Source organism: Coptis chinensis, chromosome 2 (assembly GCF_015680905.1).
Source record: "Coptis chinensis isolate HL-2020 chromosome 2, ASM1568090v1, whole genome shotgun sequence".
NCBI classification, from domain to species: domain Eukaryota; kingdom Viridiplantae; phylum Streptophyta; class Magnoliopsida; order Ranunculales; family Ranunculaceae; genus Coptis; species Coptis chinensis.
Genome location: NC_141457.1, coordinates 95,829,438 through 95,843,084, shown reverse-complemented (window position 1 = coordinate 95,843,084; position 13,647 = coordinate 95,829,438). Strand labels below are relative to the sequence as shown.

At 33.2% G+C, this 13,647-nt stretch overlaps 1 protein-coding gene across 1 annotated transcript; it reads right to left on the bottom strand.

The window, feature by feature from the left end:
• Nucleotides 1–2,397: 2,397 nt before the first annotated feature.
• Nucleotides 2,398–6,378, bottom strand: LOC147519290 (glutamate receptor 2.7-like). Its single transcript, XM_086590934.1, has 6 exons — nucleotides 6,062–6,378; nucleotides 5,426–5,658; nucleotides 5,212–5,367; nucleotides 4,568–4,874; nucleotides 3,650–4,044; nucleotides 2,398–3,259 (listed from the first exon to the last, which is right to left on the bottom strand). Exons 1-6 carry the CDS (start codon nucleotides 6,330–6,332, stop codon nucleotides 2,636–2,638), a joined length of 1,986 nt encoding a protein of 661 aa, XP_086447060.1. The 5' UTR covers nucleotides 6,333–6,378; the 3' UTR covers nucleotides 2,398–2,635.
• Between the last annotated feature and the right edge of the window lie 7,269 nt (nucleotides 6,379–13,647).

The window sequence follows — 13,647 nt, the reverse complement described above, 5'->3', positions numbered from 1 at the left end:
TAGTTTCTCTGTTTCTTTTAAACTAACCTTAAACCCTTAGATTTTTTTGAAATAGAAAATACGGAAATAGAAAACCTCCAGGAGACCGAATAGAATCGTACTGTTTAAATCAGTTGGGTCAATTGGTTTTGTTTTTTGTTGGCTGGGCTTAAATCAGTTGGGTCAATTGGTTTTGTTTTTTGTTGGCTGGGATTAAATCAGTTGGGTCAATATAATGTTTGGGATTTTATTTCTTTAAATCAGTTGGGTCAATCTAATGTTTGGATATAGGCTGTATTAGATAGTGGGTGGAGAATTAGGGGCCTTTTTTTTTGGCAACAAATGGGGGCCCTAGGCAGTCGCCTAGTTGGCCTTGCCCCAGAGCCGGCCCTGAGTGCAATATAAGCAGCTTCTTTAGAGCATCTCTAGGTGGTGGTAGTATCACTTCCAAATTTGAAGGCAAAATTTGAAGAAATTAGACGCAAATTTTGACCAACTCTAGGTGGTCGCAAATATCAGTCGCAAATTTGGAGTAGAGTCTACCATGCGACATTGATACTATCGTGCGATATTATCACTGTCGCCCCAAGTTGAAAATAAAAAACCCCCCGCGACAAAAAAAAAAAAAAAAAAAAAAAAAAAAAAAAAAAACTCACGCAACATTAGTAATGGCGCGGTGTGCTGGTCAAAGTCAACAAAAAATTTGGGGTGACATTTGTAATGGCGCGCGACAGTGGTAGTACCGCATCCGCATCCGAAATCCCAAATTTGCTTCCACGGATGCGGCTAGACAGGTGATACGACCAAATTTACTTCCACCTAGAGTTGGATTTCCGTGAAATTCTAAGTTTTGGAAGCAAATTAGAGAAATTGGGAGGTGATATTACCACCTAGAGATGCTCTTAGTATTGAGGCTTACTATGTACATGAATAGAGTAAACGATGAAGGGGGAATGAAGCAAATGAAAATGAAAAATTGATTATTAGACGATAGGTCAGACAATAGTGATGAATTTCGAGGTAGCTTATAGGAGATTTTTTTGCTATGGATGGTAAGTAATCAAGATTAAGGCAATATTTTGACATTTTATCATAATTAATTGGTTTAATATTTACCTGAAAATTTCCAAAATAGTATGAAAAATTTGTGAACAAAAAATAAAGTTTTTTACTTAAAAACAAAATATCTTAAAGATCTCAAGTGTATTCCCGGATGAAGAGAGCCCAGAGGGGTTCATCAATTATTGCGAGTGAGAGATTTTAGGATGTGGTTATCTTTACTCTGTAAAGAAAACTCCTCAAGCAACAATATTTTTTTGGGTCGACTGGATTTTTTCATTCCCATTTTACCCCTAACAATTTTCGATTATTTCAATTGTTCTTAAAACAAAATGATGTAATAATGGATAGTATGGAAGGGTTAAAACGTAAACATACTATATCTCATCTCACATCATCTCATCTCTTTTCTATTTCTTATCAATATCTCATTTCTCTCTCTCTTTCTCTTTCATTATTATCACATCTCTTTTCTTCACTATTTCTCCTCAATATCTCATATATCTTTCTCTCCTTAATATCTCATCTCATCTCTTTCTCTCTCTAATTTGAAATTTCGACAATTCTATCATAAATTTCGGACAAAATTTCAATATACTTTAAAATTTATAAATTATTATTATTATTTTTTTATCCCGACAAATTTAACACATTTAGTCTAAATTAATGGGTTAGTGGGACCTCTTTACATCTAGAGCAACAAATCTGGTTGGGAATTTAGATTTTTATGTTCGATTCAAATTTGAATTTTGGAATCGGAGTTTTTTATTATCCCGATTGATTTCGGTTTCGGACAAGTAGTATAAAATAAGTGTTAAAAAAACAGGTGCATTGCACGTGCCAGAAGACAATTAAATTTCGACAATTCCATTAAAAATTCCGGCTATAATTCCAATATATTTTAAAATTCGGAAATTATTTCATTTTTTTTATCCCGACAAATTTAACACATTTAGTATAAATTAGTGGTTTAGTAGGACCTCTTTACATGTAGAGCAACAAATCGGGTCGAGAATTTAAATTTTTATAATCGATTCAAATTTGAATTTTGGAATCGGGGTTTTTTTATTAACCCGATTGATTTCGGTTTTGGATAGGTAACATAAAATAAGTGCAAAAAAAACAGGCGCATCAGTTGCAATTTGGTTGGGCTTATTTTGACTGGGATACGGTTGCAATTTTTTTTAAATCAACATTGCCACATGGACTGGGCTTTTGGTGGGCTTACTTTCATGGTTTGGTTAATTGGACTGCTCTGAATTTCACGCTCATAGAGCGTGCCCAAAATGCTAGTAAAAATAAGAAAACAGTTTATAAAGGGTTTGGTTATGCAGTTGTGCAATGCAAAAGACTTTCAGGTGAAAAAAGAAAAAGATTGAACCCTATATATATATTAACTTCGAAAATATAAGATGGTACATGTACAATGCGATCGAGCCCTCGGGCTAAATTTACTCCATAAACATTTACAAAATAGACATGATAACGCGATGATAAGGTTGTGCAGCACCATATCATCAAGGTTTATTGCTGTATACTTCTACTGCCAAGTGCCAACTCCCTTAAAACCAAAATAATGTACATCTGATTGAGTCGCCTAAAATCCAGTGTTATTTGGGATATCAGGATTTCCATTGTTAAAACCGTGACGCCTATCCCAACCAGGGAATGAATTAATCAATCTCAATACTTTTGTTTGAGTATCTGATTTCCCAGTGAAAGTTTCAGCTGACAGTTCAATTTCTGTTACCGGAATCGTTTGTGGATGCTCTGAAGTATCAGTTCTAAACTCCCCATTTGAAGATACCAGTACTGCAATATCCCTTGCTTCGCCCGATTTTGGATCTTTATGCGATGGACGAACAGGAACAGTATTGAAGTAGGAACTAAGAGTCTTAATCCTATTCCAAAAACTGGTGTCCACATGCAATGTTGTTCCAAGTTGAGGAACAGAATGGCGTCGAAGTTTTCTTAATGGACGAACAATGTTAAGTATAACCATAATTGTAGAAGTAAGTACGGTGACCAGAAAGAGACCCGAAAAGTTATCAAGACCCAACCTTTGGTTATCTGTGCTTGTGTCGCAATCCTTACACTGAGAGGCTTGAGAGTTAGATGACTTGAACCAAAAGTTGTCCAATTTGTTTAAGGTCCCGTCTTCAGACATATTTAGAAAGGCTTCAGAAAAGTGTTTAACCATGGGAGAGCCTTTTGGAAAAGCCTGAAAAATATTCAAAAGGCAAAAAATTTAGTAGTCAATAACGAATCAAGACTAATAACAATAGTATCAATCATAAGACTGCATGTTTAGAAAAAGGTTCAAGTGTTTTTCTTACTGAAATAATTGTTCCGACAAAAAATAATAACAAAAAGCGATGGAGTTCAAATTAGCTTTTGATTAATTCGAACTATAAAGTTTTAGATTTATCAAGTGACAATTACAATGGAAATCTGATTTGCGTAAACAACACTACCCCATCAGCTGAAATAAAAAAAACTAAACGTCCCTAAGTATGGGAATTCCAGCTAGAGGTGGCACTATTCATTCAGTCTTCTTGAGGACTAGGTGATGAGTATAATTTATAATATGATAGCTTTAGAGATTACTTACAAAGCCCAAGCCTCCAAATCTGTGTGCGCCATCCGTAACCTGATATTCCTTGCCGTACCTTGAAATGAAGACTCTTTCATATGGAAGCTCAAGTAAGGCAGCTTTGATTTTTCCACTTTTGAACGCATCTGGATAATCAAATTCGTTCGCGAAATTTATGATGTTGTTTGGATGAAAACCAAGAACATCTATTGCATATTTTATTACGAATCCATCACCATCACAGCCAACTGATGAGTTACTCCGATTTAATGTTGCAATGTCTATGGTTGGTTCAAGACGTTGCACTGTGAGCATGGATGTGAGACTGGCTGTATAGCTAGCTGTCACCACAAAGACTACGAAAAGCCAGACTACCATCACAACTCGAGCAAAGTTGTTACGCAAATCCTCTCCTGTAAAATAAATCAATAAACAATAAGTTATATTAGGGTGCGTAACTGCGTATGCCAAATTAACATAAAACATATATCCTTGGGGAGGCGCTAGCTCAAGTGCTCAAAGACCTGGAGGACATGGAAACTTTTTGTGATAAATTACATCATCTATATGGAACCTGGAGGACCTGGTGGGTGAGACACTGACGCCAAACAAAATTTCTTATCAGGCGGTTCCATGCTTTGCAAAAATTGGAACTTACGTGTTGAAAATTAGTGTATATTATAATTAAGGATTTCACATTTTCACTAGTTTCCGCTGCCAGATCCATTTGGCAAAGAAAGAAACAGCTATTAAAATTTTGACGCCAAGTTTATTTAGCATTAGAAAAACATGATATCCAGTTCATTAGCATGAAAGAAAAATGCTAATAAATGTCTCTGATGCCTAGTCCTGCCAAGCACAAATCATAACCAGGCCAATGACAATATCCGACCAGTGAGCTACTTACACTATGTTTGTGTTTGCAGATGAACTTACTGTGTGCAAAGAATAAAGTGGAGAATGTAAACCACAATGCAGTGCTAAGTTGATTCTTCCATGGACCTGTAAAGTCTGGATTTGATCTGCGTTCCAAAAACCATAACACCAACATTGTGTAAATAAAGACAAAGCTGATTGCAAGCCACACTGTCGAGTTGAACGGCTTCGTAAACAACCATAATTTCTCTTTGGATTTGGCAGGGACTATCATTGTTAGCGCGGATTCCGCGTAAGGCTGAGTAAAGTCCACATAGTTGGATCGATTTGCCAAGATTGTAAAATCACCAACCACTGCATCCACGGACTTGCAATAATAAACAGTTTTGGACTACAGTCAGATGTTGACAAGTACCTTAATTATCAGATTCAAATTGCAAGAGAAATGAAATGCATGACAAAAACAATTACAATAGAGACAAGCTTCAAGAGTCTCGAGTGGGACCAAAAAGTGGATCATTGTTCAGCAAGCGGAACGTTATTAAAGGCACATGAAGATACGGTGACCTAAATGCCTTAGAAATTCGAGGGTTTCAGCAGAAATTTCGAATCAGAAGATGACCAACATTGTTCATTCTATTTTGATACGAATTGATTGCTACTTGCTAGTTCAAGTAAGGAGATCAAAGATTATTAGTAATTACCTTATTATAGACCATTTCAATTAGTTCATCGTAATTCCCTTGAATTGGTTTAAAACGGTATGGTAGACGGAGACCAAGACCATTGTAGATAAGTACTTTGGCATGATTGAACACGTCGATACAGAAACCTGTGGGATCTTTTCCATTTTTATTCACCTGCACAAACTTCTCAAATGAAACCATTGCAGGTATACCAATTTCAATTAGTAATTACCTTATTATAGACCATTTCAGTTAGTTCATCGTACTTCCCGGGCTTAAAACTGTGTGGTAGACCATAGTAGAGACGTTTTCTAGCGTTATTGAACACATCGATACAGAAACCTGTGGGATCTTCTCCATCTTTATTCACCTGCACAAATTTCGCCCATGTAGCGTTTGAGGGTATACCAATAACCATTGGCTTTGCATCAACGTGAACTTTCTTCTTTTCGATAAGGTCTTCAGCTGCAACCAAAACTGAGTAATCAGATTATGATATTATGATATGGCATATCACTCCAGCACAGATACATACTTCATAAGTTCTCTTTCTTTTTTCGTAAGGTCACCAAGGAAGGAACGTAAATGGGAAGCACAAAAGGTAAGAAAACCAATCCCAAAATGAATACTCTTAGCGCTCCTTTAATTTTATACAAAAGGCGTCCCTGGATCGGTTTTTATACAGGTTGTAGACGTTGAAGCTACGAGAGTAAGTACTTCGAGGAGAAGAAAAACAACACTAACAAATGCATGCACATTTCTAACTTATCTCATATAAAAATACCATAGTTACAATCATTTTTACCACTTACTTTTCAGGCATGAAAACTTGATATGGACCCTGTTTCCCTTAGTAGGAATATATTACCTGCCATATAAGCTTGGAGAGGATTTCCACCCGTATCGCGTACATGGAGCACTAACTTGTGCTTGTTGCTCGACGCATTATAGATGGTTTGAATTGCAATTTCCATGGATACTTTCTCTTCCTTACCAATACGAGAACTGACATCAATGATGGCTCCAATGTTTGCGATATCATCTTGTGCTGAAATAAATGAGACTGCATGGAATAGAAACGTGAAGAAACTGATCAGGAACAAAAGGTAGAGTGGAGTGATTGTAGCGGGAGTATACATGGAGAGATTATGAGGGAAGTTTGAAAACAATAGTAGACATTTTAGTAGCTTAAATAAGATTTCTAATAAGTTCTTTTCGGTCCATTCTAATTTAATTTGGTTAGTTTAACAAATTTGACTTTTTGTCCTTAGAATTTAGAGTGAATTTCTTGGTAATTTACTGCTCATCGTATCTTTTACTAATTTAAAAATTCTGACCCTGAACAGTCCCCAACAGTTTTATAGTATTTGTTTATTTTGTGATTTGTAACTCTGGTTACATTTTTTAGAACTGTTTTGCCCATGTTATTTTTCTATATTTACAATATTATTTTCATTGTCTTAATCTTTTGATTTGTGGATAAAAACAACATGTGCGTCAGCACATGCTTCATACTAGTGTACATTAAGAAGTCAGTATTTCCTGTACATTTCAAGTTTTCAACGTATAACAAGCTTTATGTCATGATATAAGAATTTACATCTTTAGAAAAACAATCGCCTATGGGACTCAGTCGGCATGTACAAAACATTCACTATCAATGTCAATTTTTCAAGTTGGACACGGTTTACATGAGATGATGGAATATTCTATGAAACTGCAGTATGGTACCCAAGTTTAATGGAGACAAAAGTGTACATCAAAGTGGGACAAAATTCTGGGAGACTAATTGCATTAAATATTACTAGCTTTCGAACCCGTCCTACGAACGGATGTCGTTATATTAAATTATTCTAAATAATATTAGCAACTATGCACAGCTATGAGATGTGAAAATTATATTAATCACTCATTCAATTTTCTTGCGCCACTCTCCATAAAAAAAAATTACCAAACCTTGATAAAACTCATTGACATATTTTTGTTATTAGGCTATTTAATAATAGAAGTTTTATTGAAATTTTGTAAGAATGCCCAATGTGACGAAGATGATATTGAAGCTACTTGAATAGCAAGACATTCCCAATCATAATAAAAGAATTGTAATAAACACTACTTAAAATGTAAAACTATACTTATCGAGACATTATATTTTCCCTACATATAATACAATTATGTTTCGATACATTTGCATCAAGTTTTCGATTTTACGTTAATTATTTTTTGATGCCAGTTCAATGTAGTTGCATCTAGTTTTCGATTTCCCATTAATTATTCTTTGAGGTTAATTCAATGTAATTGTATCAAGTTTTTGATTTCCCGTTAATTATTAATTAAGGTTAATTCAGTGCAGTTGCATCTAGTTTTCATTGTTTCGTTAATTACATACTCTTTGAGGTTAATTCAATGTAGTTGTATTAAGTTTCTGATTTTTCGTTAATTATTCATTAAGGTTAATTCAGTGCAGTTGCATCTAGTTTTCAATGTTTCGTTAATTACTCTTTGAGGTTAGTTTAATACATCTACAACCAGTTTCTGATTTTCCATTAATTATTTCTCGAGGTTAGTTCTCATCTAGCTTCCAATTTCTGGTTATTTATGCTTTGAGGGTAGTACGATGTAGTTATATCCGGTTTCCAATTTCTAATTAACTATTCTTTGAGGTTATTTCAATACATTTGCATCCAGTTCCCGATTTTTCGTTAAATATTCATCAAGGATATTGTATCCAATTTCTGATTTCTCGGCTTATTAGTTAATCTATGATTTTAGTTTAATGCAGTTGCATCCAGTTTTCGATTTTCCGTTAATTATTCTTTGAGGTTAGTTCAATGCAGTTGCATCCAATTTTTCGATTTTCCGTTAATTGTTCTTTGAGGTTAGTTCAATGCATTTGCAGCAAGTTTTCGATTTCCCGTTAATTAGTTTTTTGAGGTTTATTTGTTCAATGCAATTGTATCAAATTTATGATTTCCCGTTAATTATTCATTGAGGTTAGTTCAGTGTAGTTGCATCTATTTTTCGATGTTTCGTTAATTAGTCTTTAGATTAGTTTATTACATTTGTATCTAGTTTCCAATTTCTCATTAATAACTCTTTGAGGTTAGTTCAATACATCTACATCTAGTTTATAATTTCTTATTATTTATGCTTTGAGGTTAGTTCGATGTAATTTCATCTCGGTTTCTAATTTCTCATTAACTATTCTTTGAGATTATTTCAATGCATTTGTATCTAGTTTCTGATTTCCCGCAAATTATTCTATGAGGTTAGTTCAATGCAGTTGCATTCGGTTTTTGATTTCCTGTTAATTATTTTTTGAGGTTAATTCAATAAATTTGCATCCAGTTTCTGATTCCCTGTTAATTATTATTTGAGGTTTATTTGATGCATTTTTGCATACTGTTTCTGATTTTCCGTTAAATATTTTTTAAGAATTTGCATCCAATTTCTAATTTTCCGTTAGTTATTCTCTGACGTTAGTTTAATGCAGTTGCAGTCAGTTTCCGGTTTCTAATTAATTACTTTTTAAGTTTAGTTTATTGTATTTGCATAAAGTTTTCGATTTTCCGTTAATTATTCTTTGAGCTCAGTTCAATATATTTGAATCCAGTTTTCAATTTCCTTTAACTATCCAATGTGGTGTATAATACCAACTTTCTACTAATCCATCTGTAGTGTCTTTGCAAACATGACATAAAAATAAATTATGCTTGATTTACTATATGGGATCATCAAAAATTATCCAGTTATCGATTTTCCGTTAATTATTCTTTAAATTACACCTGACTCACTATGTGGGATCTTCAAAGAGTATCTACGAACGGGTCCTGTCACATTAATTATTCTGAAAAATATATGCAACTATATATGTAGAACTATTATATACAAATATTGTATTGATCACTCTTCCAAATGTATTATAACATGAAACCCCACGTACTTTCTAAAAAAAAAAACTCGCCATTGATAAAACCTTTCAACTTCATTTTGTTATTTAATAATAGAAGTTTGATTGAAGATTTGTGAGATTGTCTAATAAGATGAAGTTCATATTGAAGCTACTCGAATAGCAAGGTGTTCCCAATCATAAGAAAAACGATAAGATAAATACCGTTTTAAATACAAAACTATATATACTTATCGAGACATTCCCACAACATATAACACAACTATATTTTGAGGTTAGTTCAATGTATTTGCATCCAGTTTCTGATTTTCTGTTATTTATTTTTTGAGATTAGCTAGTTCAATGCAGTTGCATCCAGTTTTCGATTTCTTGTTAATTATTATTTGCAGTTAGTTCAACGCATTTATATCAAATTTCCAATTTTCTGTTAATTTTTCTTTGAGGTCAGTTCAATGCATTTGTATCCAGTTTTTGATTTCCCATTAATCATTCTTTGAGATTAGTTTAATACATTTGCATCCAGTTTCCGATTTCTCGTTTATTATTCGATGAGATTGCATTTGCATCTACTTTCTGATTTCCCGTTAATTATTGTTTGAGGTTAGTTCAATGAATTTGCATCATATCCAGTTTCTGATTTGTCGTTAATTATTTCTTGAGGTTAGTTCAATGCATTTGCATCCAATTTATTTTTTGAAATTAGTTTAATGTAGTTGCATCTGGTTTTCGATTTCCCGTTAATTATTTTTTAAAATTAGTTTCATACATTTGCATCCTGTTTCCAATTTATAGTTAATTTTTTTTACATTAGTTCAATACAGTTGCATCCATTTTCCGATTTCCCATTAATTTAATCTTTGAGGGGGTAATTCAATGCATTTGCATCCAGTTTCTGATTTCCTGACAATTATTTTTTGATGTTAGTTCGATGTATTTACATCTAAGTTTTGATTTCCCATTAATTATTCTTTGATGTTAGTTTAATGTAGTTGTATTCATATTCTGATTGTCTATTAATTACTTTTTAAGATTAGTTTAATACTTGCATGTGCATCCAATTTCTGATTTCCCGTTAAATATTATTTGAGGTTAGTTCGATGCATTTATATCTAGTTTTCTATTTTCCGTTAATTGTTCTTTGACGTTAGTTTCATGTAGTATTATATATAATTTAAAATATTTGTCATTATTGGTTTGCCATTATTTTTTTTTTTATTTTCTATTATATATTTTGTGATGATTTTTTGTATAATTTAGTTTTCCACATGTAATTTGTTTTAGTTTGGTTTGGTATATAATTTATTTAAGCCCAACGTCCACTTTAAGTAAATCAATAGTTATATAATTTATTTAAGGCAACGTCCGCTTTAATTGAATCTCGTTATTATGCTAAAATTGGAAATTATAAAATTCAGAAATTTAATTGGAATATGTCGTAATTACTGTTGCTGGAATTGTAGTTTTTGAAATCCTTAACTATGACTAAATGTCTAAATCCCACCGTGGATGATTCATCAAATTGATCCAACTTTATTTGTTAGGCTCATATATATAGTGCATATAATACAATTTTATTTGTTTTGGGTGTACACCTGTACTGTTACTTATTTTATGATTAGTTTAATTTTTTTTCCTTTTTTCTCATTCACATGTGTGATTAACAAATGCATAAAGTAAATGTTCAAGCAACTCCATTTATTTTTTCCTTTGTTCTTTCATAGTTTCATTGTTATTTTCTAGATTTTTTTTTTATTATGTTAAACTTCACATGAGATTAGTGTGAAAACTATTATTTGTGGCTTAAGAGTTTTAAGAAATTCGTTTTTGGTTAAAACTATTGTTTTTAGCAATTTAATTTTTTGTCTCTTTTTTTTCCCGTAATTAGCTATATTGTTTAGGAAAAGCTGGACACTCTGGGAAACTCTAGATGGGATTGGTTCTTTATTTATATCCTACTTGTTCGTAATTAACAATAGAGTTTAAAAAAAAAAAAACTGGAGTCTATGTGAGTGTTCCAAAAAATAGATTGGTGAGAGTATAACTATAATATATATCTAAGGATTTGGATTTTTTTTTTTCGTAATTAGTATTAGAGTTTACAACAAATTGGAGACTCTATGAAGCCTTGAAAAATAGAGCCAAGAGGGTATAGCTATAATATATATCTAAGGATACACATAGTCTGTGTGGTGGCCAAATATCGTACACTAACAATATTTGCTTTTATTTCAATGATTATTACATATACAAAAGAGTGAGGAAGGAAATGACACATGTCACCAAACCAAACCAATAGAGTGAAGGAGGCTCAAAAGAGATTTATTGGTGTTTATTGAAAGAGGCTGAGAAAGGAAGATTAGTAGATGTTTCTTCTTGAAAAGGAAATTTGCGGAAAATGTCTTCTCTATTTTTCTGAAAGAGAGAAGAGTCGGGAGACAGAGTATGTAGATTTATGGTTTTCTTCGAGGAGAAGAGAACAAAATTTTTGGGTTTTGGCTTCTTGTTAACATCCATGAAATGTCTACCATACTCTGTCTCTCAACTCTTCTCTCTTTTAAAATATCGAATTCGGTGAATATCTCGATGTACTAAAAAACCGAAATATATCAAAAATATCGAAGATATCTATTTTTTTGTTGACAAGTCAAAATTTTGTTTTGTATATCGGTGTATCGGAAATATCGTCGATTATATTGGAAATATATCAGTCAAAGTCAACAATATTGGTCAAAATCAACTATTTATATCGGATATATCATATATATCGGTCGATATATATCGTTATATCAAAAATTGTGAAATATATCGAAAAAAAATAGATTCAATATTCGGTTAAGATATATCGGATATTTCTATCTCAGTGTACCCAAAAAACGAGATATATCGACGATATCTCAGATATCTTGGCGATATTATGGGCCTTTGGTCTATTGGTGTCAAATGCCAGCCCGGCCCTCAAACAATAAAACTCTCATGTTTTGAGGGCCGGGCCAGCCCTATCCTCATTTACCTCAAGGGCGGGTCGGGTTGGGCCAATGCTTAAATTTCTAAGCTTTTACCCGCCCCTCAACCCTCTCGAGAGGGCTTGAAGGGCCGGGCTTGAGGGCCAAACATGAGTGTCGGATACTATATATGTTATGCATTTGATTTACAAAATAAATTTAGAAAGATTAGTTAAAAATGATAAAATCAAATGCACTTCACAATTGAACCTTCAAACTACTAAAAAAACTTGTTAAAGTTGTATTAGTCAATTAAGATCAGTTAAATTCATTTTATAAAATATTATAATGAAATTATAAAATTGGCAAACTTAATAGATAAACATTTTTTTAAGTGATTTTTAGCATATTAATACTAAAATGAAATATATTGTAAAAGAATTTATTAAAATATATGTAATAAATGTTGAGGGCCTAATGAGAGTCGGACTTAAGGGAGGGCTTAAGTTTCAAAGTCTAGGCTCTTACCCTCCCCTCAAAGGCTGGAGGGCCGGGTAGGCCCAGCCCACGAATGTGTGAGGGCCTCATTTTGAGGGATTTTTCAGCCCATGGACCGAAGCCGGGGCTGAGGGTTTGAAGGCCATTTTGACACCCCTACTTTGGTCTATCTTACCCCAAATATCTTGAAAAAAAAACGTATGGGTCGGCAACAATGGTAGGCCCAAAAGATTGTCTTAACTTTACTTGACATGGGCTCATTAACAAAAAAAAAACAGACATTTCACTGGGCTTATTAAGCTTTTTAGACCCAAACACATCTATTTGACCAAATTAGTAAAAGCAAGAGCAACAATAAATTTATGTGCAGTTAACCTTATGACGTTGATGTACAAGTATTAGTGAGGGTGGTAAAAGGAAGGTACTAATGAGATTATAAGAATGACAGGCTTGGAGCATTACACTTTTGAGGATCAGCCGATCAGGTCAAGCCCAAAGTGTTGAGTCCAATGCATATGTAGTGATGACTTTTTGCTACATGTTCGTTTGTTTTAACTTGAGTAATACTCGTTACACACCGATACTCTCTCTCCACACCCCATGCAATACTCTCTCTCCACACTCCGTTTTCAAAGAATCACACACCCCGTTTGTTATGGGGTGTGTTAACTGTTCACAAAAAGAGCATAAAACTACATAAAGAAGAGAGATCCAAAAAGAGTAGAAACTCTCGATTGAAAAATGGAGTAGAAATTCATCGTCACTAATTTGATGTTTTTTGTTTAAGATTTGGTGTTTAAGAAACTCCAAAAAGAGTTAATCGATTAATTTGGTGTTTTTTGGTTTAGATTTGGTTGGTTACTCTTAATTTGATATTGTTGAGGCATAGACAAAGATATGCAACTAGAAATGACATTATGGAAGTATGACATTCATTGTAATATATGTAGTGAGATGTCAACACTGGAGTTTTTACTCTGCCAAAATGTGTCACTTAAAATAACATATCAACCCGTCAGTTTTGTAAACCAATATAGAAGAGATTATCAAGAGAAAAAAATATATTTTTCTTTGTGAGAGAATGAGAAAACTTTTTCTAAAGTT

What these genes read in the sequence shown, in the direction of transcription:
- LOC147519290 (XM_086590934.1), bottom strand. Translation starts at nt 6,332, where the DNA reads ATGTATACTCCCGCTACAATCACTCCACTCTACCTTTTGTTCCTGATC. An exon ending in CACTTTATTCTTTGCACACA is followed by an intron (nt 4,045 to 4,567) that starts GTAAGTTCATCT and finishes TTTATTTTACAG; the next exon opens with GAGAGGATTTGCGTAACAAC. An exon ending in GATTTGGAGGCTTGGGCTTT is followed by an intron (nt 3,260 to 3,649) that starts GTAAGTAATCTC and finishes AATATTTTTCAG; the next exon opens with GCTTTTCCAAAAGGCTCTCC.